At 50.8% G+C, this 24,251-nt stretch overlaps 1 protein-coding gene across 1 annotated transcript; it reads left to right on the top strand.

Moving 5' to 3' along the window:
* Positions 1-2,613: 2,613 nt before the first annotated feature.
* On the top strand, positions 2,614-19,336 carry WASF2 (WAS protein family member 2). Its single transcript, XM_019547959.1, has 9 exons — positions 2,614-2,702; positions 2,952-3,105; positions 6,776-6,910; positions 7,445-7,598; positions 8,949-9,066; positions 9,902-10,032; positions 11,981-12,136; positions 13,943-14,457; positions 14,973-19,336. The coding sequence occupies exons 2-9, from the start codon at positions 2,976-2,978 to the stop codon at positions 15,128-15,130; spliced, it is 1,497 nt and encodes a 498-aa protein (XP_019403504.1). The 5' UTR covers positions 2,614-2,702; positions 2,952-2,975; the 3' UTR covers positions 15,131-19,336.
* Positions 19,337-24,251: the final 4,915 nt, after the last annotated feature.

The following is a 24,251-nucleotide window of genomic DNA, read 5'->3' on the forward strand; positions in this document are numbered from 1 at the left end:
TAGCTTTTGGTTATTACGTATTTCTTGGAGACCGATATGGCAGGTAAGGGGGTTCCCAATGTCCAGGCAGTATCTGGCGGGGAGGGAAGAGCCACCTCTTCCCAGAGCTGGTGGGGGGTAGGAGGGAGCAACCACTACAACAGCTCCAAGGTCCCAGTTTCCATTCCAGTCGGTCTGATGTCTGATAATGCTGAAGTCCCTGGTGTTTTGATCCTGTTGAAAGGGAAAACTTTTATTTTATTTTTTTTTACAGCCTCCCTTCCTGCAACTGCAGGGGACATTTGTGCAGCTCTGCAATCCTTTCTATGCCCATCCTCCCTTCCCCACCCCCCTCCCATTTTTCTTCTCCTTTTGAGTGCTGTACCACCCACTTCTGCAGTTCTGCTATTTGTTCCCCGTTTTCTCCCCCCGCCAAGTTTTTTCCCCAACAGCAGCAGAATGAAGTTGATCTCATTCTTGTCAGCTTCAGTGCTGGCTCCGGGACTCAGGATGGCAGCAATGGAAGCTGACAAGCCTGCTGCAGCCTGGGGAAACCGAGCGGCATTAGGGGCTCCAGGGCTGCCTGTTAACTGAAGCACTCTTTTTAATTTTTTTTTGCCTTCCAAGTCAACAATAGAAAGGCTGTCTTCACAATCACAGAGGCTAAAAACCGAATTTTGCAGCCTGCGTAGTGGGCATATGGAGCGCTCTGCCCCCTGCCTTCATCTCATTTGGGTCGGGTCTTGTGCAGCAGGGTTGGCAGGTGCAGCTCCAGTGTGGACAGTGCTGCATCAGAGTAATAAATGGGTCTGGCAGGTGCTGGGTACTTTGGTTTCTAACCCCTTGGTGCAGATTAGGGTTTGCCAACGCGTGGTGTACTCAAGGTAGCAGCTCCTAATAGATCACTGTTGGTTGTCTGCTCTCCTCTCTCGTGACATGTGCTCTTGGATTAGCAGCGTGGTAATCCCTAGGTCCTGACCGTGCTATTGACAGGCATGGTTGCCACCATCTCTCTCTCTCTCTCTCTTTTTTATTCGGTCTTTTCTTTGGTGTCTTTCTCTGCACTTTTTCTGTTCATTCGTTCTCTGGCTGTCTCACTTCTGATGGCTGTTCCACGCATCGGAAGGTCTCAGACCGTTGTAGGTGTGTGGGATGTCCAGAGATAGCTCTTTGAGGTCAGGGCACACATGCTCCCATGCTTGAATTTTAAATAAAATATAGGAGATTCAGAATGAGCAATGCAAATCTTTCTGTAGTTTACTTGGTACTTAAATATTGCAGCAGGTGTGGGTGACTTTGGCAGCACCCAGGCACAGCGATTCCCAGTGGCGAGACCTCAGACCTCTTACTAGAACCTCTTGCTTTTCTTGGTTTAGAGTTGGATAGTCTTTATCACCTCTTGGTGAAGTTTTCAGGGTCTCGGCATTTTCCGTTACACCAGGACAAGTAAACCAAATGACCTGCCCACCGCAGAGTTCAGCGGTGCTGTTAAATGACAAACTGCACTGGTCCGTACCAGAGGTTTCTGCATACCTGGCACATCTGCAGGGCTCCAGATCTTGAACTCCTCTGCCTTAACGCATTAAATTTAGAAATTCAGAATCTGGTTTGTGAGGTAATTAGCAAGAGATAATACTCACTCCTTCCTCTTAACACCCTGATAGAAAAGCATCCAGGAAGGACTCCTGGACCTCAGAGATAAGCTGCCAGCTGCCACAGAAACTATCAAAGGGTGGCTCAAAGTCAAGAGCAAACAGCTGATGATTTTTTTTTTTTATGGTTCTTGGTTTGTTGCTGTGGATGACAGGAAGCCATGTTCCCCAAGCTGTTAGCTTCCTGTTTTATTTTTACACCTAATGTGAGCAGATCAGCATACCCGTTACAAAGGGAGTTGCCTGCATCTGTAAGGCTCTTCCTCCTCTGACCTGAAAAAAGAGATTTTTCTCTCTGAAATGCATTGAGAACTTGGGAGTACATTTGCTTTTGCTTGGTTTGAAGATGCTTGGAGTTGTAGCTAAATACTCATCAGAGCCCCATTTACTCGGGAGTGAAGTTTCATTCTCTTGTGGGAATGGGGTCGATGTGAGAGAGGCCAGTTACCTCCACGACTGACTGTGCTTGCTGGAAATCTTGCTGTTAGGAATAACTGGGAGGGTAACAGGCAGGCACAGAAAACCACTTTCTGCAGTGCAACCCTCCAAAGTCCTTGTGGTCCATAAATTGTCAAATGCACTGGAAGTCAGGGTTGGAAGCACCGTCTGTCTGCTGCAAGAAATCAAGGTTCATATTCCCTTCCCTCCCCACCCCTGGAGTTGGGCTCCAGCCCTGAATCCTTACAAAGCTACCAGTTAGGATCAGCTATTGAAACACTAAAACAATGGTTCAGTATAAACCTAGGCCCCAAAGGGAGTTTCCAAGGGAAGAGGGGCACAGCCTACAGGATAAAGAACAGTCACCAGAAAGTTTCCTGGTCAGCTGCAAGCATTTCCTGTTGTCTCGGGAGAGCCTGCTCTGCCCTTGAGGAAGGAGGGACTGGATATGACCATGGGGTTGGTGTGTAATATGTGCTTAAGGTCTGCCAACCCTCTGGGCGAGACAATGGCTGAGTTGCAGCAAAGGTTCTGGCGCTGTCGTCAGACGTTCACCGGCTTTGGTGCAGGAACGAGCCTGTCCGCAGGAAGGGTGCAGCGGCAGTTGTGTAAACAGCTCCTTGCTCAGCAAAGGTGGGTAGTTTTCCACTGCCGCCCGCACACCTGAGCCAGCAGGTCTCGGCGGCTCCCCTGCGAGCCGCAGAACAGCGGGATCTTTCTTTTCGAAGAACCAGTTTTATAAGAGCAGGGAGGAGAAAAGCAGGCTTATAAATAAAGCCATTTCAGAGCAGGAAAAGCGAGTGCCATGGGCCTGGTGTGCCTGGAATTTGCAGTTGAGTAATCCTTTCCTGTTTCTTTTTTGGGTTGTTTTTCATCTTTCAGAGCACTGCCTGAAGCGGGTCCACCATGCCGTTAGTAACGAGGAACATCGAGCCAAGGCACCTGTGCCGTCAGACGTTGCCTAGCGTTAGAAGCGAGCTGGAATGCATGACCAACATCACCCTGGCAAATGTCATCCGACAGCTGGGCAGCCTGAGTGAGTACCATGGCGAGCCTGTGCCTTGCCCTCAGGAGCTGTTAGCGCTCTTTATTTAGCTCCCTCCCTCCTCTTGCGTTCCTGCTTCTCCCCCAACTGCCCTCCCTGGGTAATGCTAAAATCTTCTCCCAAAGAAATCAGCCGCCTGTTTCTTCTTCTTCTCCCACCACTTCCCCACCCAAGAGAGGACGGGAGGGGAGGAGATTCAGGGACTGCAGCAGAATTGCAGATGGAAGGATGGAGCGCCATTCAGGCTTGTGAAATGGGAGGCTCTCCGAGCAGCCAGTATCTTACATTGGAGAATGTGCCTGTAATTGCACGCGCTATTAAATGTAGCTAGACTGTGTTAAATCTACAGTGTGGCAGTAGCCTCTTATTTTTAATGAAAGGTAATCAAAACACATAGGCAGAATCCAGCCTGTCTGCCTGCAGTACATTTATTGCCTCACAAGCCCCGAAGTCGCCACTTCAAACTAAGAATTGCCTCCGGGGCATTGGAGTTTGCAGGCTACACGGACAAACAACAACACAAATCATAACCACAGCTGGTTTGGCTCTCTAGCGAGCTGACCGATAGCCTTACAATGGGCAGAGTGAAAACATGGGCCTAAGCCTTATAATAAAAATAAATGGTAAGAGCCATTGTGTCTGCAGTTGGCCTTGCAGTGTGTCTGATACTAAAAATGTCTACATAGTCACAGACATGATCAGTCTGTTTCCACCCCTCAATCCAACACTGGGGAAGGTCCTGTAATTATCAGTGTTCTCTTAAAAAACACCCTGTGAGTGTGTGACATGAGGGATCAGGCAGTAAATCTGTGCAAATCTCAAATGCAGAGTGACAGAGCTAATCCAGGTCCAAGAGGCATGCAGCGGGTGTGACGAGCACCAGGGAGATCCCTGGGGTTTAGACCTTCTTCGTGCATCTCAGCTATTCAAAGCATCTCTTTGCGAGTCTCATCAGAGACAGCAAAGTGCTGGAAGCCAAATTACAGCCTGGTTCCTTTATCAGGAGGATACCGAGGGAGCCTGGCTCTGGGGTTTGGAGAGTGCAAGCTGCTGGACCAGTTGCAGATACAACGAGGAGAGTGCTGTAGGGGAAACGCAGAGAGAGCACACAGAGGCAGCAATACTTGGGTGTATCACTGAATTTGAGGGGAACAAAGAAGGAGGAACTAGCATCTCCTAAGTCCTACTCTAGGGCTGGAGATGATACTTTTAAATAAGGTATTTGCTCTGATCGCTGCGGGTTGTTTGTACCAAGTGATCATCTTCTAGTTGTCAGCATACTGCTTCCTCATGCCTTGAATACCGGAGTAATCAAGGGTGGGTTCAGGAAGTGACAACAGACCTGTCATATAATCAGCTGTGCCTATCACCCCGCTAACTTGTTTACAAAGACACGCACGCAAAACCTGTACGGTATTCATAACGCAGTAACTTCGTTACTATCACAGCCACTGCATTCGTCATCTTCGTATTTTTGTCAGGTCCATGATGTTGTAGAAGCAAGGACTAGAGAAGACCTATGAAATCAGTCTGTCTTCCTGCCAGTACACTATAAAGATCATTTCAGAAGTTATGTTTTTTGCAAGTTAAAGCAACTGAGTAGCTAACGCAATGAAAGCTGCCCTGTTCCCCCCCCCCGCAAAAGCGCATGAAATACAAAAGTGTGTACTGGATCTTTCTTATATGATATCCCTATGTGGATACAGTTATGCAAGTATGGGAATAAACATACCCCCAAACACACAGACCAGTGCATGTGATACCACATATTATGTTTCAAGTGTAGTTTTCACCATTGTAAAACTAACATCGAGGTTTTTTCCAACATTTGCAGCCTTTCCCTTGGAAATTTAAAAAGGCATTCCCGCTCTCATTAGAACAGAAAGCAAATTGCAACTTTTTTGAGTTTTGTGGGGGTTTTTTTGCTGTGAGGTGTGTCAGATTATGCTATAGGTGAGCCTTGCCTGTGCTGTTCTGGCATCCTTTGCAAAAATGTATGACCTCTTACAGCAAGGTAGCATAGAGAGGATGCTTCAGAAAAGGCAATTGTGATGAGCTCTCCCTGACTCCTGGGTCTGAGACGACAAATACTCTCCTCTGAGTTAGCCCAGGGAGGAGACAGTGTCCTGCATAAAACTTCATATACAGTGGGAGGAGAATCCTATTTTAAGCAACTTGCATAGAAACCCTGAGTGCGGGGCTGACTGAGGATCCACACTGAACACCCCCCTAAAATGCACTTGTCATTTTACCCACGTGGTTTGTTGCATGAGGGGCTGAATTTTTTATTTTTTTTTTTTTTTTAAGAGTTTGAAGTTCGGCTCTAAAAAAATCTTTATTTAGTTTCTGGAGTGTGTGGTGGGATTTTCAAAAGTACTCAGCGTTTGACATTTGCCAGTGACTTCAGGGGGGAAGCTCTTGGCTATTCAGTGCTCTTTAAAAATCATACTGCTTATTAGCAGCTTACCTCTGGGCTTCTGTTTTGCCAATCTTAGCAGGAAATGTTTAGAGACTTGCAGTTCTGCAGGAGCCTGGCAGAGTGCTGCTTCTGATGGTGGAGCAGTTGGGCAGCAGGTGTGACTAAATCATTAATAACCAATGCTCTGGTTTTATCTCCCCACCCCCATTAGGTAGTACCTGAAAGTCCCAGTCAGGGACCAAGAAGCAATTGTGTTAGGTGCTTTACAAACAGAAAACAAAAACAGCCCAGACGTCTCTCTTTTCCTTGTCCTCCCCCGTCTGTGTCTAACTGTTGTCTCTGGCAATCTAAGGGCAAGACAAGCTCTTTAGGACAAAAGCCATTTTCTTCTATTCATACAATGCCGGGCACAATGGACTCCATGACAGGCTTATAGGCGCTTGCACAGGGCAGATAATTATTAATTACGTGTGTTGTGGCAGGCTGCTAGCCAGTGGCTCGGCAGCCCAGCAGAGATTTTACTAAGGGAACATCCCTGTTCAAGCAACTCTGGCAAAAGTCACCGTACATATTTTTTGATCTAAAATAAACTTGAAAGCGTCAATTTTTCAGATGCTGCCACCTGAAGGAACTAAAGGGTCAGTGCTCTTGTCTGCGACTGCAGCTGGAGCTGGATTTCGCATGTAGGGTCTAAAGAACACTGAACTGTAAAAATATGCACCAATTACCCTCGAGATGGCCCTACTGCAGGGTGGTGGCTTGTAATATGCGAGCCTTTGGAGGGTCCACGGAGCAATAAAATCTAACTATATTTGCTTGTCTAATAACGGGAGCATGATAGAACCCTAAAGGGAGTGTAGACCAATTGGACGCGGTGTAATACAACATCCTGTCAGCTTGACTGGTGTCAGCCCTTCTTTATTACTTTAATAAAAACTTAAGAAGTATGCCTCAATTGTGTTGCGTTATTGTTTAAAGATCCCTGAGAAGGGTCAGCTTCAGCTGGAGCGGTGGCTCGCTGCGCCGCGCCTCGCCTCCTAGGCTAATATCAGCACTGACAAATTTGAAAACAAATGTGGCTCTTTTAAATGCCAGTAATGGCTCACTAATGCTAATGGGGAAGCAGCAGCAGGTTGGCTAGTAGTAGGGAACAGTATCGGGAGAGCTGGGGAGCACCATGGGCAGGGGGTTGAAAAGCCTAATGCAGCCCAGATGTGTAATGCAGCTGCTTTAATATTCCAGGTAAATTTGCAGAAGACATTTTTGGAGAGCTCTTTACCCAGGCCAACACCTTTGCCTCTCGGGTGAGCACTCTGGTCGAGAGAGTTGACCGCTTGCAAGTCAAAGTCACTCAACTGGATCCCAAAGAGGAAGAAGGTAATGGAGTGGAGCGCAGCGCTTGCAGCCCCCGCATGCTAAAGAGCCCCAGAGTTCACAGCCTTGGAATGAGTTTGAAGTTGTTTTAAGTGCTAGAGGCTCGTGGGTGGGTTTTTCCCCCCCTTCCACTAAAGAGGCATTCTTCCCTCCTCTCCTTGAAAAGCCCTTTGCTGCATGCATGTGGAGGAGTTCCAAACCAGTCTGCTTCTGCTGGCTTGGGCATTATCAAGTCTCCACACACAGTGGCTGTCTGGTCAGTAAATGAAATGGCAGCATAGCTCTGTTTACAGAGATTTTAAAAGCTCATCAGCACCTTTCTTGACAGCCATAGCTAAACCGGCTCTGCTCTTGGTGGAGATAGGGTCAGAGTGTTGCTGGGCTTCCTAAGAGAGCTGTGGAAAAGGAAACCTGACCCCAAAAAGTGCTGAGCATGCTGAGCCCCACAACAGAAGTCAGATATTGCAGCTTAATCTTCTGTGTCAATGGCTTAAGGGGAGGTGTCCTTCATTTTCTCTCTCTACTGCTTCCCTACAGTGTCCTTACAAGGCATTAACACAAGGAAGGCCTTCAAAAGCTCTACCACTCAGGACCAGAAGCTGTTTGACAGAGAATCTCTCCCAGTTCCTGTCCTTGAAACCTACAGCACCTGCAATACTCCTCCACCCCTCAACATCCTCTCGCCTTACAGGTAAGGCAGCAGCATCTCCGCAGCCAGATGAGGTGATCGCTCAAGGAGCAAGGTTGTCATCCAACCTCATCAAGAAGTGCAGTTTCCTATGGGAAGCAGAGTAATCTGCTGGAGTGTCAGGCAGTCTCTACCCTCCCCTTGGGCTTTCTATAGTTCTGCTTATGGGGTCAGGCATACAAATGCCACTAGAAACTACATGTTAGGTTACCTTGTGTTGTTTCTGAGGAGAGCCCTGAATAGCACTGCATAAATTTCCTAGTTGTTCTTTATGATGCATGTTGTCATGCTTCTCAGTAACCATGCCCCTTTCTGAGAGCTTTCTTACAGACCAAGTTGGGCCCAAATAAGCAGTGCAAGAGGATCCTGTAAATTTTGGGGTTTCTTTCTATATTTTCTGTGCCAGGTCTCTGGTGCCTGTTGCAACCTAGAACCTGGCTAGATAAGCAGCCTGAAGTCTTTCCCCATAATGATCTAGCTGTGTCATGTCATCCTGTCGATGCTTGCAGAGCAGGGGGTCAGAATGCGAATTTTTCTGTAGTCCACCTCCATAAATATCTTTTGAACAGGTAAAAGTAATTACAGATAGCTGGAGGCAGCTGTCTTCCACGGGATGCAGCCGTACTGCAAAGTAGGAGTGTGTGTATGTGCTCATGAGTTTCAAGGACGCTGCTGCTCTGATTTAGGGTTTCTGCAGCAGAGAAGATGGTTCTCTACAAAAAGAAGGGGAAAAAAAAAGCAGGATATGGGTGAGGGGAAAGGAGGAACTTGCCAAAAGATCACAGTATGTGCAATTGCATGAAAGGTTTGACTCTGCGTGCTCTTGGAGGAAGTAAGAGGAGCACAGTCTGTGGTGTGGGGGGAGCAGGATGCAGAATTTCACCAGAGTTTCTCTGCTTTCTGATAGGAGTTTTGTCTAGAGCTTTGAGACATGTCCGCTTGGGGGTGTATTTATCAGCCTTGCTGTGCAGCCACGCTGTCTGCAGAAGGGCGGCGTGAAGAGAGGAAGTAGGAGGAGGCCTCGACAGAAAGTGGGAGGGGAGGTTCTATTTTACAGGGGCAGAGTGGAGGTGAGAGAGGTGCTGTTCTCTTAGTGATGATTCAGAACAGCTGAGGTCTTGCACCGAACTTCAGATGCAGAAATCCAAACCAGAGGCAAACTGTGCTGCAAAGCCTCAGGTGAAATGGGTGGCTTCTGTCAGACCCAGAGGCCTGCTGTCTGTTCTGAAGGAGATGAGGAGCAAGTGTAAAATGTCTGGCCTTTTGTTTCCAACTCCTGGAGGGTTGTCTGTGGCATTTTGTTTGGGCTTCATGCAAACACCTAACCGGCTCTTGTGTGTCTTTCTATCCCAGAGAGGATGGCAAAGAAGCACTTAAGTTCTACACTGACCCTTCATACTTCTTTGACCTTTGGAAGGAGAAAATGCTGCAGGACACCAAGGATATCATGAAAGAGAAGCGGAAGCACAGGGTGAGGGAACAGGATGTCTTTGCACACCAGCAAAATGATCCTAGACAAAAGTTAGGCAATAGTCTGAAGTAGCTATTCTTCCGATCCCGGTGTTTCCTTCCCCTTGGGTTCTTTAGGGAGGAATTGGGTGTTCTCACAAGTAAAAATACAAAACGCAAATCCTGGCCTGATTGTTGTAGCTGAGCTTCCTTTTAACACTGGTGAATAATATGACCAGTTGCATTACGAAAGGACTTCATAGCTGGCCCACCAGGGATCACCTCAAAGTGACTTGCATTTTAGGTGACTGCAGCATCACATCTCAAAGCATATCGGGGCTTTCCAGCCAAAGCACAGAAGCAGGGACTTGGGCATGACTGAGTGCTGGAAGTGAGCTTGGTCATGGCCCAGCCCAGCTGCTTGTGGCAGGTGTGTGTCCATGTAACACAAGTCCCACTTAAGTCACCGCTTTTGGCGAGGGGTTATAGGCAGCCTCAGCATAGGCCAAAGAACATACAGGCCAGGGAAGGTCAGCTGCCCTACCATTCCTTGCCATGCTAGCCTAGTTTTTCTCAGGCACAGTTTAAACACACCGGCTGGGCAGTTTTGGAGAAGGGAGTTTGCATTCTTGACAGCGTCTGTTGAAGCTGCAGTGTAGCTGGAGTATTAGTTTTAGTATTGATCTGCCAGTTGGACCCTTCAGTAGTGAAGGCTCTCTAAAATACTTCATGACATTAGTACCATTTCCCCAGCTCTTCGCCACCCCACTGCCAGTGACCCTGAATAAGGAAGAACTAAACCAGCCACCATTTTGTGTTCTCATGGGTTTTCCCCCCCAACTCTTTTTCTCTTGTAGAAAGAGAAGAGGGAGAATCCCAACCGAGGGAACATTAATCCTCGGAAGATCAAGACCCGGAAGGAAGAGTGGGAGAAGCTGAAAATGGGCCAAGAGTTCATTGAGTCCAAGGATAAACATGGGCCTGCTGGGTAAGTGTCTGTGGCTGTTCATCCTGCCCCCCACGAAGGGGAAGTAGCCTTTCATTGCTGATTGTAATGCAGTTCACCCTGCTCTGCAGTTTCTCCGGCTTTGCAGTGCAGCCTGGATCAATACCACTGCTAATCAGAGTCTCTAAAGTAAATCCATGTGACGATTTGAAATTTGCTAAATAAATCACTAACTTAGCAGTTTAGAGGGGCGGGCCACGAGTGGTTTTCCAAGGCAGCTCTGCTCTTGGCTCTCCTATGCCACAGACCTAGAAATGCCAATGGCTTGGAAGTGGCGATAAGTGCAGTACCACCTAGTTCACCAGGACCGTGTTAACCAAAAGGCAGTGCAACTGGGCAAGAGGGTGGAAACAGGCAGTGCAGATTCTGTTCCCACCCTAGAAATGTCCTTTTGAGGCAGCCTTGCAGGGATCAGGCTGTGCTTGGGCTCTGGGGGAGGTGGTGGGTGCTGTCTGCCATGTGGAAACCCCCCTACCAAAAAAATCAGCAAGTAAGATGAGGCGGTTTCTTCACCCCATGACTCACATCAGCACTCAAGGAGTTAAAGGGACATCATTTTAGTCTGTCTCCTTGTAGTTGTGGCATGAATACATTTAGCAGCCTCTTCCTGGGGAAAACCCGGTGGAGATGGGGCAGGCAGATATTCCCAGAGCTAGCTGCTTCAGGTATCTGTCTGTTTTGCATCAAGAAAGTGTTCTTGGGTCTTGCAGCGAGGGGGCGGGGCAGCCTCTCCATGATTGCTTTGTTGCGTTTCACAAATCGCACTTCAACATTTTAAGCCTCTTCTCCTCGCCAGGTCTTTTGAGCTACAGCTCTCTCTCCAGCCCCCTTTGCTCGGAGATTTTAATTCAACTGCTGACATCAGTTAGGCTGAAAGCAGACTGAATCCCCACAATGCACTTCTCAACATGCTCCCTTCTTGCCGCTTGCAGCTTCTTTTCATTTGAGAAAATCCTGGTGGTTTTGCTGCTGTTTTTAAATCCCGCTCTTCATAGTTTTAAAAATAAAACTTGTTTACAGGAGGTCTGGCTGGAAGAATCAGGCTGCTCAACAGCACCTTTCCCTTGCTTCCCTGTTTTCCATTTTGGCTTCTGAGCCTTCGAGACCTGTTTTTCTTTCGCTGCTTGGAACAGTCTTACTGACTGTCAGAGGCAGGGGTGATTCATTTCACCAAGACATGTGGCTTCTGCTCTGGATACTTTATTATTGCATCCACAGTGTGCTAGGTGCTTTCCCAGGCCTTCGGGAAGTGCTAGTCCATGCCTTGATAAACTCCTAGATGCACTTGGGACTTTTTTGATGCCATTGACAATGTGCAGCCTAACAGAGATCTTGCAAAGTTCATTTTGGAGCAAAATCCAGCCCTGAAATAAAAGCAAATATTAAAAATACTAAAATTAGTAGGAGTAGGGTTTTTTATAATTATTATTTTAAATAAAACAAAGGAAAATAAATTTCCCTGCAGTGTTTGGGAGTGAACATTGAGTAGAGAATGACACTGAGTAGGTGCTAATAGTAAATAAAAATGAAAGTAACCAGCATGCTTCCATGTTTCTGAACTGAGAAGCCCATACAGTAAATCTTAGGTTTCTAACAATCTATGCCTTTTTTTTTTCCTGGAAGCAGAGATAAGGAAACTTAATTTTACTGTGTATAGGCTGTTTTGAACTGGACTGTGCCTTCAGCTGTTCTTTGTATTTTGGTAGTCTATAAGGATGTCATGTCAGGGCTGCACTGCTTTGGGTGTTTTTATGTGGAAAGAAACTCTTCCTTTAGAGTAGCTTGAATAATATGGTTTCTGCTGTCTGCATGGCGGTCCTCTTGTTCCCATGTTTCCGACTCCCTGCTGAGAATTTTCTCCTCATCCACAATGAGCACTGGGTATAGCTGAGCCACTGTTTTCTTTTAATCTTGTGTTGGCTTTTTTTAGGTACCCTTCCAACATGGTGTATCAGAACGGCAGCATCGGCTCCAACGATAGCATGGATGTAAACTGCTATCCTCCGCCGCCACCGTCAGACTCCATCATGCCTCCACCTCCCTCATTCCTAGATGATAGTCTGCCTCCACCACCAGTGGAATTTAGGTAACTTCCGAGACCTTTTGTCTCGCTATAGAATTGCGCGCACTGCAAAGCAGTGGCATAAGACAGGGTTGGCTGCTCTGCTGAAACCCATTAACAAATACTGTACTGAGGTAAGAGCGAGCCTGTCTAGAAGAAAAGTGCACAATGCCAGTGACCCCCTTTGTAATTTGGGAGACAGTCAGCAAAAGTAAAAGTCATAATGAGAACAACAGCAGGTAAAACTTCAAGTGCTTCATAATATGCACTGTGGAAGGAGGGCATTTCCCCAGTTTTTGTGTAATTTCAGGTATTGACAGCCTCCTCCTAGCCTCGCAGTTCCAGTGAACGGTCTTTGTTTGGTTAGGAGAGTTTCAACTAATAGGTCTCTTTCTCCGCGTACAAATATGTTAGAACATGTGGCCTTGCCTTCCCAACCACTCTCCGTACAAAACCGGTTTCTCATGCTAGATTCCTGCCCTATCCCTATCTACCCTCTCTGATCTTTGCAAGGGCAAGTTGTAGGTGCTGGCAAACATCACAGTTTGAGGGCTTGGGAACCAATACTGCCAAGTGCAGAGTGCCTCCTGCAAGGTCTTGAGCACCCTCTTGGCTTCAGCGTACATTTAACCTATTGCCCTCAGTGTAAGTTTGAGGGTACACGCATTCTGCAGGATCAGACCCATTACATACCCATTCCAGGCTGCAAAATTATGTTTTAATAGTAGCTCGAGCCACAGAGGTCTGAACTATAGAATATTGCTTCCACCACAGGTGAATGTTAATAAGCAGAGAGGGAGAGTGTCTGACAAACAACACCAGTTTGTCTAAGGGCAGTACAGCGCTCTGAAATGTGATTGCAGAAAATACTCTGATTTCTCATAGCCCAGGCTCTGGTGCTCCACCCTGCATTTTTTTCCAGGACTAGAGGTGTGGGGTTTTAAATGGCATTTGATTTGGCATGCACAGTTACTGAGATCTGTGGCTGCTCACTAAGAACCTCTCTCCAGCCCCACCCCCCCAACTACCATTATAAAATAACCAGTAATCTCTCTCTATCAGATCAACACTGTTAGCTCCATGTTAAATTTGCCCAGCTTTGAGGCAAAACCATTCTTGTTTGCTGTTTACCAGGCAGTGAGCCATCATCGTAGGGCTTCCAGTAACGACATGTGCAGTAGTTGATGGTGCTTCCCAGGCCTGTAGTGTTTTCTGCTTATGGAAACAGTTTTGTTTCCAGATTATTCACTCAACTGTGAATCACTGTTTCCCATCAGTGTGTACTGGATCTCCTTGCATTGTTATCCTAGACTTAGGAAAAGCGGTGGCAAATCATCCCTAGCGCTAGAGTTGTAGGCTTCGAGCCACAGCGGTGAATCCAATGAACAGCTTTATACAAATGTACTAATAGCCCAGGAACACGCAGCATAAATAGCAAACGGAGGAATAGATGTTACCTCACCTGCCATTCCTTACTAATAAATGCAACCCCTTGGATTTATTGATGAATGCCGCTGCGGCAGTATGGGCTGAGAAGGCACTCGGGGCTTGGTCATGCTGCCTGGCCTCGGGCAGGGAGAGGCTGGATGGCTGGTTTATAAGATGGTTCTGTCAGCTGCCCTGTGAGCTATCAGTTGTTCTGTTGCCTTAGCCAGGAGAAAGGCAACAGGATACTTAATACCAGCAAGCAGCGTCCTGGGGAATTTCAGTAGAAGCTGGAAGTTGGAGGTGATTGTTTGTCAGAGAAAATCCTTCCTGCACAAAGGTTAGTTGATGTAATGTAAGCGAAGCTCACGGCTAAAGCTCCTCTTTCTCTTTCTTCCACAACAGCTACCCAGTAGACAGCCAAAGAGGTTCTGGCTCTGGAGGGCTGAAGAGATCCAGCCTGGTTAGTCCAAGCCACCCTCCACCAGCTCCTCCAACTGGATCCCCTCCAGGAGCCAGGCCAGGCTTCGCTCCCCCTCCAGCTCCTCCGCCACCACCACCGATGGCAGGAGTCCCCCCGCCGCCACCTCCTGCAGGCTTTCCCACCCCAGGCACCCCACCGCCACCATCGCCGCCTGCCTTCCCTCCTCACCCCGAGTTTGCTGCCCCTCCTCCACCCCCACCCCCTCCTGCAGCAGAATATGCTGCTGTGCCTCCGCCTCCGCTACCTCAGCAAATTGGCGGTGCGCCACCACCTCCCCCACCCCCGCCACCTCCCGGCCCCCCTCCTTTGTCTGCAGGTGGCATGAATGGCCTGGCAGCTTTGCCTCCACCTTTGGACTCATCAGCCTCCAAGCCAAAATCCTCCTTGCCCGCAGTCAGCGATGCCCGGAGCGATTTGCTTTCAGCCATTCGTCAAGGTACGTCCTGGCATCGGTTTTTTTGAGTGTAAAACATTTCTCTTACCCGTAGCTTCTGTCCCTTCCTGGGGGAGGTCCCAGAGCACTAAGGGTGAGGGCCCAGGTGTCTTTCCAGAGGGCATCGCTACCACTGGCTTCCTTTTTGCAACCCACGCTTGCTGTAGATAGCTGCATCCAGAGAGGATCTCAATATGGTGCCCACCCCTGCTTCATCCTGATAAGAGCGATAATTCTGACTATAATCTTTTGCCGTTTGCCCTGCCAGCTGCAGTCATCCTCCCTTCAAAACAGCAGCGTGTGCAGCACATCCAAGGAATATAGAAACAGACACCTTTTCCCAGCCTGGCCTCATCGGTTGGTGGCTTGTTGCTACACCGAACTGGCCCAGCCTGCTTCCAGATACTGAGTCGATCCTGTCCAAGGCTGTTCAGAAGACAACATTAGCAAGTCATTTCCCTTTAGCCCCCATGAAATCACAAGCCCTTGAGTGACTATCTCTGTTGTTGCCTTGACAGGCTTCCAGCTCCGCAAAGTGGAGGAGCAGCGAGAACAGGAGAAGCGGGACGTCGTGGGCAACGACGTGGCGACAATCCTTTCGCGCCGCATTGCTGTAGAATACAGTGACTCTGAGGATGATTCTTCGGAGTTTGATGAGGATGACTGGTCAGATTAACCATAGCTCTACTCTCCACCCTCCAAGCTGGTGTAGCCCTTTCTTAAAGAATCAAGTACTTAACCAGGTTGCCAAAACCTTTTTAGCCTTTCCTCTTTCATCCAATAACCAAAGATACGCCAAGGACCTTGGCTTTGGCAGGACTTGTAATTCACCTTTCTGCAAGGTCTCCCCAGGGACACCAAAGATTGCAATGTTGTTTTCCATCAGGAGGGGACATGGTGGCTTTGAAAGCAAACTTGAACTGCCAGATTGTCGGTGCTGCAGAGAAAGCCAACTCAGAGAGCCTATACATCGTGGGGCTCTGTTTCCTAGTAAAAATCAGACCTATGATAGACAAAATCAGATTTATTACAGATCTATTGGACTTTGCAAAAAAAAAAAAAAATTCAGTCAGTTTTCTCACTGCAGCAACACGAGGGAAGTAGTGGACATAATTGGTTCTTCCTTCTCAATTAATGCTGCAGGGAACTAGTAATGTCCCTTCTGTAGTGCAACTCATTGCTAAATAACTTCTTTGGCAATTAGCACCATTATCCCAGGGTTTCCAAGCTAACTCGAGTTAAGCTGCCTGCCTCATCGTGGGATGGCAGGGTGCACCAGATGGAAATGTCAGCACTAGGTTTTCTTTAAGAGCGGCCTCTCCCCTCCCAAACACTGCCCTGAATATCCTTTATTGTGCCTCTGAATCTGTCAGCAGAGTCTGAGTTAAAAGGCTGAAGCCTGAGCAGTCTGCTCAGCTGGCTGCCTCCTCCTGGGTGAGCAGAGGTGTTACCAGACCAAGCAGTTCCCCTGTCACGTCTGGAGTGCTGACAAAACTGGCCTTGCTAGGCACCACATGTTCTGTCGTGCCAGGAGGGCTTTATTGGTTATCTAGTCAGCTCTGCAATGTGTCTAGTACAGGGAGGTGGAACTGGTGATACTGGGAGGGGCAGGGTGCTCTCGGTGCAATAGAGGCTTTGGGCACATTGGGCATTCAGCGTGGTTACAGCTAACTTACAGCCAGGGCTCAAGTGCGATGTCTTCACATCTCATTCAGCCTGCTTAGAGCAGCACATTGGTCAGGTAGATTAGGGGTGCTTTTCCATGAGGTCGATAGTGCACTTTATGCAGGAACATGAGCCACCGAAAAGCCAGTATTTAACCTGTGCTGCTGTCTCCTACCCTGAGAAAAAGGATTTCATATTGCATAAAGGTGTCTTGTCTGCAAACCAAGTCAGCCAGTAGTGACATTAGACCTAACCCATGTTGTTGGTTTTCCATCGCTTCACATCCATATTTCATTAGTGTAATTCTCAGTAAATTTTCTTAACAACTCCTTTCCCACATAAGGGTACAAATTCCTGACCAGAGGTGCATCCCAGGGAACTGGGGAGCTTGGATTACCTGACTTGACTTAGATACCTTTATTGCCTTTTTTTTTTTTTAATTGAGCAGAAGTATCTCCAGAGCAGAGAGACCAGAATTTCTTTGGGAAGCAAAGCATTTTCCATACCTTACTTGGTCCCAACTAGCCAAGTCCGTCAGTGTGCTATAAAGGAGCAGTTCTGAAGTCTCTCTGGGAGACTGTGGTCCCTGCCCTGCCCCTTCTAAAGGACTCTGACAACATGTGCCTGCCCTTCCCTTCCATCTGTGGTGTGCCTTCTCACTGCTTTCAGGTATTGAAGCAAGGATGCTGCTGCTGATACGTGGGAACCAGCTTAACGATCCTGTGTTGCCAAAGCTCCCTTCTCGAGCTTCGTTGCTTTTTATAACGTTTAAATTCTTGCATTTCTGAGTGCCTTTCTCTCTCTCTTTAATAACCAACTGTCGCAGCTCTTAGGTTCTTCTAGAGGACCAGGGACCAAGCTAATGAAGGCGCTTGTTGTCAAGTTTCAGTTTGACCATAAACACCAGTGAGACTAATTTATTGGGCCTCTGCATCGATGCATTTTAGCAACAAGGCCAGAGCATAAACCAGAATCCTCAAAGGAAGTGGGCAGTATGCTTACACAGCTTCCCAGTGCGGCCTGCATTAGTTTCAGTTTTGGAAAAGGGAACAAATCTTCCCATGTCCAAGTGCATCACAGTGTTCTGGAAACCAAAAGCACACAAAGCCCAGCTTGGGTTTGAGAGCTGCCTTGGCTAAGCCCACGCCCTCATGAAGAGGGAACTAGCATTCCCTTCACGCTGAGTAGGAAAGGTGCCGTCCCCATCATGACTGGTGATGGGCAGTGCCTCTGTGTGCAGCTGGCTTGTGGGGAGGGTGCAGTTAGACCGTTCGGGGACCTGCCCCCAGCTCTGCCCACCGTTCTCCACGCCCGTGCCATTGAGTTTTCAATCCTTTTGTCATTGTGCAGACAGAAGCAGCATCTCCCATCAAGGGGGGAGAAATGCTTCTATTCTTGCCAGCCTAGCTGAAAAGCAATTGTGCTTCAAAAGCACCAAGTCCTTCAGAGTGCATCTCCAGTGGGAGCTGTGGACAGGTGCTAGGGGTCCCTAACCACCCTCTCCCCACATCTGCAGATGGGGGTGATAACTGCTAAGTACTGCTGATCTCAACTGCTCAGCAGCCCGGTGGGGGAAGCACAGAGCCGTGGGTAGCCAGGTAGGTTCTGAGCAATCCTTAAAGTAGTGGTGGGGAAGGGAAATAGGTGCCAAGAACAGTCTCCGCAGGGTGGTTGTACTCTAATTAGAAGCCTGCTGACCCATTTGTAGCAATGCCGCGGCAATTGGCTGAGCGGCTGCCTGACCTCTTTGCTAACCTCACTGCGTGCACTGCGCCTGTCGCAGCGGCCAACAGCACAGCCGAGGGAGCGCCCAGCAGCTAACGGATCCAGGGAGGGGAGCAGGAGGCACTTGAAAGGGCTGTCCAGAGCTGCCCTTGGGGCAGACAGGAACAGAAGCAGAAGATGGTGGGCGCCTGTGGAGATGCCAGCTCAGCGCAGCCTGGGTCCGATGTGCCATCGGCTCTCTTGCCTTGCAGTGAGCGTCCAGGCCAGTCACAGGTCTGTCCTTTCTAAGCAGCGTGATGCTGCTTAGCGGTTAGACATTCTCACTGTGTTCTCAGCTGCAGTGCTTGGCTGCTTCTCGCTGCACTCCCCCCCGCACTCGCACATGGGGAATGCCTAGTCCACGTTTCCAGGGCTCATCTGCAGTCGCTGACCTTCACTGGTCTCCCCTCTCCTTATCAGTCATAGTGCACCAGACCAAATCCAGGGAAACAGCTCCTGGCAAGTCCCAGATGGCCATGGAGCTGCAGGAAGTCTAATTTCAGAAAGGAGAGATTTGCAGTCCATGGACACGTTTAATGTGCTGGCTTGGAAAGAACCTGCCCTTGAAGGGCACTGGGCCTGGCTTTGGCCAGGGGTAGAGGCGTGTCCTCCCACATCCCTCTCAGCTGCCCTGGGTCTGGTTTGCCACCTGTGTTTTTCCCCCACAAAGCCTTCAAGGGGGACATGGATCAGATTGTATTGCTGTATTAACTTTAGTCATTTTAATGCATTTCAGAAACTTAACTGATTTTTTTTTTTCCTGACTAGAATGATGTAGAACTAGAAGAGCCATAATGCTCCTGAAGTGCCTTATTTCCTATATGACATAAATATATTTATCAGAGTAATTATTTCCACTTGTATCGGTGGGGTCTGCCGGGCAGCCGTGGTGGGACGGGGAGGAGACGCAGCATGCTGCCCAGCGAGCCGTGCCGCGAATGGGCCATGCTAGCACATCCTCTGGGTGCTCAGCCCAAGGGAATGCACTCTCTCGGACCAAAGGAGTGCAGAGGATTAAAAGCTCCCCTCTGAAACCTCACCAGCAAAATATCAGAGTGGCCGCATCCAGGCTTGGACTCCAGATTAAGGACTGTCTGCCTCCCACCCACCCCAACCAAGTGAGTAATGATGGCCCTGATCCTGGGGGTCCATGCCCATGTACATCAGGAGGAAGGTCACTGGCTGCAAGCATGCAGCTCTAGATTTACGCCCGTCTCCCTGAGTTCAGAGTCTGGCCCCGCCAGTCTTTCCTAACAGCATCTGTCTCCATGTTCCTCTGCCAGTTGTTGTTAAGCCAAGCTTTCGTACTTTTTTTATAATTGGTTCTGTCTCCCCAGGTTGAAGACCCCTGATTGCAGGTTTTGTAATGTACATGTAAAAAATACGATGGTCTTTTTTTTTAAATGTAGACTTAAAAAAAAAAAATCTCGATAAAATCTTTCTATCCAATCAACCCTCGTGTTGATGCTCCTTGGAAGCAAGGGTGGGTGTTTAATGGACAGGGAATGCAGGTAACACGCAGCGAAGATGCTTTTGTTGCAGGCCTGAGGACCTGGTCCCCAGAGAGTGGGTTTGGTAAGCTGCCTGTGGCCACCTTTGAGAGGAGGTACTGAAACTGAGAGGCCAAATTTGAGATCAGATCGCTACTACCACCCAATTGCTGGGACTGGCTTATCTGTACTCAGAAGTTCCCCAGCCCTGGGACAGGAGAGAGGGGATCCAGAAAAGGGTTGTGTCTGCATAACCCACGTACGAGTGATGCATCTCTCCAGGGCTGCTGTATTGTGATCTGAGAAGCCAGCCCCAGAAGCTGGGAGTTTAAAACAGATTTTGCGAGCTGTGCAAGCAGAAATCTCTTTATCCACCACCAAATGCAGCCACTTCTGGGGTGGAGAAGTGCCATCTGTGCAGCCAGCCAGCACTCATCCATCTGCAGAACCGTGCCAGGAAGGAATCCTTGCGCAGGGAGACAGGCCTATTTCTTCACAGCACATTAAAACAAGGCCCCCGCGGTAGTCCTTGCTTTTAAAGAAATAGGTATTTATTTAAAAGCAATTCATTGCCTTTAAAGTTGCTAATAGCCCCACTCAAGCTGCATGGCACACCGTTTGTTGCGCATGGGTGATCTGCAAGCTGGCCGCGTCACTCGGGATGCTTTCTCAGGGACAGCATGTCTTGTCAGACAACTTGCTGAGTTAGCCCATTGCCTGAATGTGCTGCTTTGCAGATGGAGGTGGGAGAGAGAAGAGCCTTTGTCTCAAACCCTCCGGCCCACGTGTGCCACAGCCTTCAGGCCTGGCTGTCCCATATTGGAAACTCCCTTGGTTTCCCCGGGTGCATGCAGGCTGCACGGTGCCGGGCGGGTCACTGAGGTTCACGTCCCCCCTGCAAACTCATTAGATTAATTAGGTAATCCCTGCCTGCTATTGCAGAGTGGGGGGTGGGGGGAGAGAAGGGAGCTGGTTGCGGTCGGCGCTTAGCTCTCAAACCGATGCCCCCGCCCTCCAGCCGTTTGGTGGCGAGCAGCAAGCCCTGTATTGCAGGTGAGGCCCTGAGACGAGCAGCCAGGGCTCTGCCAGCCCTGCCTCGCAAGGGGACCTAGATGTGACCGATTAGTCGTTTCAGCACAGCAGGCTCTGCAAAGGTGGCTGAAGGGGAGAGCGCGATGCGGGAACAGCACGCTCCTGCAGCTCCCCATCCCTCGTGCATCAGCCCTCCGTTTCCCACGGGCTGGCTGACCTGTCAGTTCCTCTTGTCTTAATAGCGGCGGTCTCCTTGATTAGGACCAAAATGCTGCGCAGCTCCAATTAGTGGGAGGCTTCCTAGCAGGGTCCTCTCCCCGCAGCTCCTCTCTTCTGTTCTGCGGCCGTCCCTCGCCCCTGCACGGCTGTGGGCTGAGCTGCCTGGCAGCAAGGCCAGGGGTCTGGCAAGCCAGATTGGACCCCTTTTGTACTTGGGCAGGGGGGGCAGCTGCTCTAGCGTCTCTCCTGGCTGCCCAACACCACAGCTGCGGCCCGGGTGGCAGGCGAAAGGCCGCATGTTTCGCACACCTGCTTCGCACGGCTCCGGCCCGAGCGGAGAAATGGCCGTGGCAGACTCCAAGCCAACGCACTCCCTCCACCTGCCTCCCCCGGCAGCGAGGCACGCGATGGCGCGGCGAACGACGCGTCCTGCAAAGTTCTCCTCTCCATTAGCCGCGATTTCCGGAGGAGCCGCCGCTTGCAGAAGCAGCTGGGAGAGCCTCTCGGGGCCTGCCTGTGCCTTGCAACTCTGGCCTTGTCCAAAGCATTTGATGTGCGTACGTGTCTCTCTCTCCTTCCACCGGGCTCGGTGCTAAAGCGCAGCTGGCTGGAAGGCTGCTTCACAGGAGCCCCGGTCTCCGAAGACCCATTTAATTTTCTCCTTCAAGGTGGTGTGAGCAACACCAAGAAGATGCTGCTGGCTGGCTCGGACAAGTGGGACATTGGGCCTCTCCACATTGACGTCATCTTCTCTCCCTTAATTCCCCCTCTGGGACCGAGGCAAGTTCAGGCACTGCCAGCCGTGATCAGTGTTAACAGCCTGCTCTCCCAGCGTGCGGCGCGGCTCTGCTACGCCCCTGTCACCCCTTCCCAGGCCGCGTTCGTTAGCCAGGCATCCCTGGGTGCTGGGAGACATCCCCCACATAGCACGGGGCCTGATCCTGCCTGCTCATCCTTCCCCAGGCCTCCACGGCGTGCCGGGAAAGCAGGACCAGCCTTTTGGAACTGTCCGGCTATATTTTCTTTTATATTTTATTTTATGTTGTATTTCTTTCTTTCTTTCTTGTGCTGTTTCATCTGCAGCCGTGCAGGGACCAGGCAACGCGGCTGCCGCGCTGCGCCGGGCTTTATCTCTAACTCTTCCATCTGCTCGCAGCCGCGCACAGATAACTGCGGGGTGCCAGAGGAATTATGGATTTGGAGCTGGAGCGTCTGCAGTCTGGCAGCGTGGCGGCTCTGCGCCAGGCCCGGGCGCGCTCACAAAGGCCGGCGCCTGCATGCGAGCGGCTTGAGGCAGCGGTTGTCAAACCCTCGCCGCAGAGGCCCGAGTCCTGCTCTTAATGAGGGTCCGTGGGCCAGGGCTGCACAAACGAGGCTACCCTGCAGCAGCTCCCCTGCTGCTACCCAGAGCAGGCTCGAGCAATGGCAGAGTCTAGAAAACGGTCTGCGGTTGCGAGGGCGGCCCGCTTGCTTTTTGTCTTTTCAGTCTTGATTTGCTGGCAGAGATCTCTCAGCCAGGCCAAAAACCAGGGGCAAGAGTCCCCCCTGCCCTTGGCAGTACTGTGAGATGCCCATGGAAGGGGGTGTCAAGGGCTACCGCTTTCCTCCCAACCCCTCCTTGGCTTCTGGGCGCAGGCACGCGGCCCCCGGTCAGCACGGCTCTCGCGCTGCAGAAGCGGAGCGCTGGGTTGGGGCGGACGCCGGGGGCTGATGCATCTCGCGCTCCAGCCTGGCCCGGCAGTGCTCAGCTCGGGGGTGGCAGGCTCGTGGCCGCCAGGACGTCACGCAAGCACCTTCCTCCCCTGCAAACGCTGGCTAAAGGGCTTCCTGGCACGCTCAGCAGCCCGGCGCGCGTTCTGCCCCAGCACTCGGAGGCCAGGAGCGTGAGGCTTGGGGCGCAGTGGGGCCCGTGCTCGGTGCCACCCCCTTGGAAGGGCCGCGGGGCAGCTTGCACAGGGGTGCCCGTGGCCCAGCTGCCCCCTCGGGCAGCAGCACCCCCCTCGCCGGCACGGAGGGGAGAGGCCTGGAAGAGCCCTGGCACCTGTGGGGGCTGGCGCTGGGTTGCTGGGAGAAGTCTCTCACCTGCAAAGGAGCAAGCCTTGCTTTGCCATGGTTATCTTGGCGTGATGTCACCTGCGGCCCTGACCCCTGCGCCGCCTCCCTGGTAACGAGCGCAGCGCCGTAAATTCCAGCGCCGCAGCGATAACCTTTAAACTGGCCTCGCCGGCGGAGCGGGCTGCGGGAAGACGAGGAGACCCACCCGAGCAAGACAGGTGACAAATGCAAGGAGTGCCCGGGTAAGAAACGGGTCCCAAGTCGGGGGGTGGCGCAGGCAGCTAGGCACGGCCTTAAATGCCTATGTACCAGTGCTCGTAGTATGGGGAATAAGCAGGAGGAACTCGCCCTCGGAAGAGCCGGTTCAGCCCCAGACGTAACAGGGCTTACAGAAACGGGGTGGGATTCATCCCACGACTGGGCAGTGAGCATTAGGGGCTACCGGCGTTACAGACAGGACGGAGAAGGAAGGAAAGCCGGGGGGGGGCGCTCCGTGTCAAGGGGCAACACACGTCCTCTGCCAGCAGAACGGGGTCGGAGGGGCAAGCGGAAGTGCTCCAGGTCAAGATACCAGGGGGCCGTGGGGAGAGGGATCGAATGGTGGGGTCTACTACAGACCCCCCAGCCGAGGGGAGGAGCTGGACCGGGAATTTTCGGGCCAGGTTGCAGAGGCACTTAAGGCGAGGGATGTAGTTGTCATGGGAGATTTAAATTACCCGGCCATCTGCTGGGAGGAGCAGTCAACCAGGTCGGACCGTTCCCGGGGGCTCCTGGCCGAGATACAGGCCCTCCACGTAACCCAGGAGGTGCACGGTCCCGCCAGAGGAAACGTCCGGTTGGACCCTGTCCTGGCCGCAGGCGATGACCTGGTCGGGGCCTCCGGGTCCTCGACCCCCTGGGCGACAGCGATCATCCCTTGCTGGAGTTCACCACCCAGCGCAGGGTGTCGAGGGCCGGCAGCAAGGCGGTAGCCCCAGGCTTCAAGAGGGCCAACTTCAACGAGCTGAGACTCAGTGCCCAGGACGAGTGGTCGTTCCTTAAGGAGACGATACTCGGGGCCCAAGGGGTGACCATCCCAACAACAAGCAAGGGGGGCAGGAGTGCCCGAAAGCCCCGGCTCACCAAGGGCATCCGGGAATGCCTGATTGCCAAAAAGGCGGCGTACACCCGGTGGAAGGGGGGTGCTGTCTCCAAAGAGGAGTATACCTCCTCTGCTCGGGCCTGGAGGGGGGCTGTCAGGAGAGCTAAGGCGGACAGAGCTAGGACTAGTGTCCAAGATCACAGATAATAAAAAGTCCTTTTTCAAATATATAGGGAGGATGAAGAAAGCACTGGGAAACATGGGGCCCCTGCAAGATCCTCTGGGCAATCTGGTGGCCGCGCCAGACGAGAAAGCAGATCTCTTTAACCAATTCTTCACCTCCGTTTTCTTGTGCAGGGGCCAGGACTTCCCCACCGGGATGCCAGACGGACTCGAGGGGAACGCCTCCAGCCCTCAGATTGGGGAGGACCGGGTCAGAGAGCTTCTGGAGGGGCTGGACGTGTTCAAGTCAGCGGGTCCCGATGCTCTCC

This window comes from Crocodylus porosus, unplaced genomic scaffold (genome assembly GCF_001723895.1).
Source record: "Crocodylus porosus isolate Cpor-Errol unplaced genomic scaffold, CroPor_comp1, whole genome shotgun sequence".
Classification (NCBI taxonomy): Eukaryota; Metazoa; Chordata; order Crocodylia; family Crocodylidae; genus Crocodylus; species Crocodylus porosus.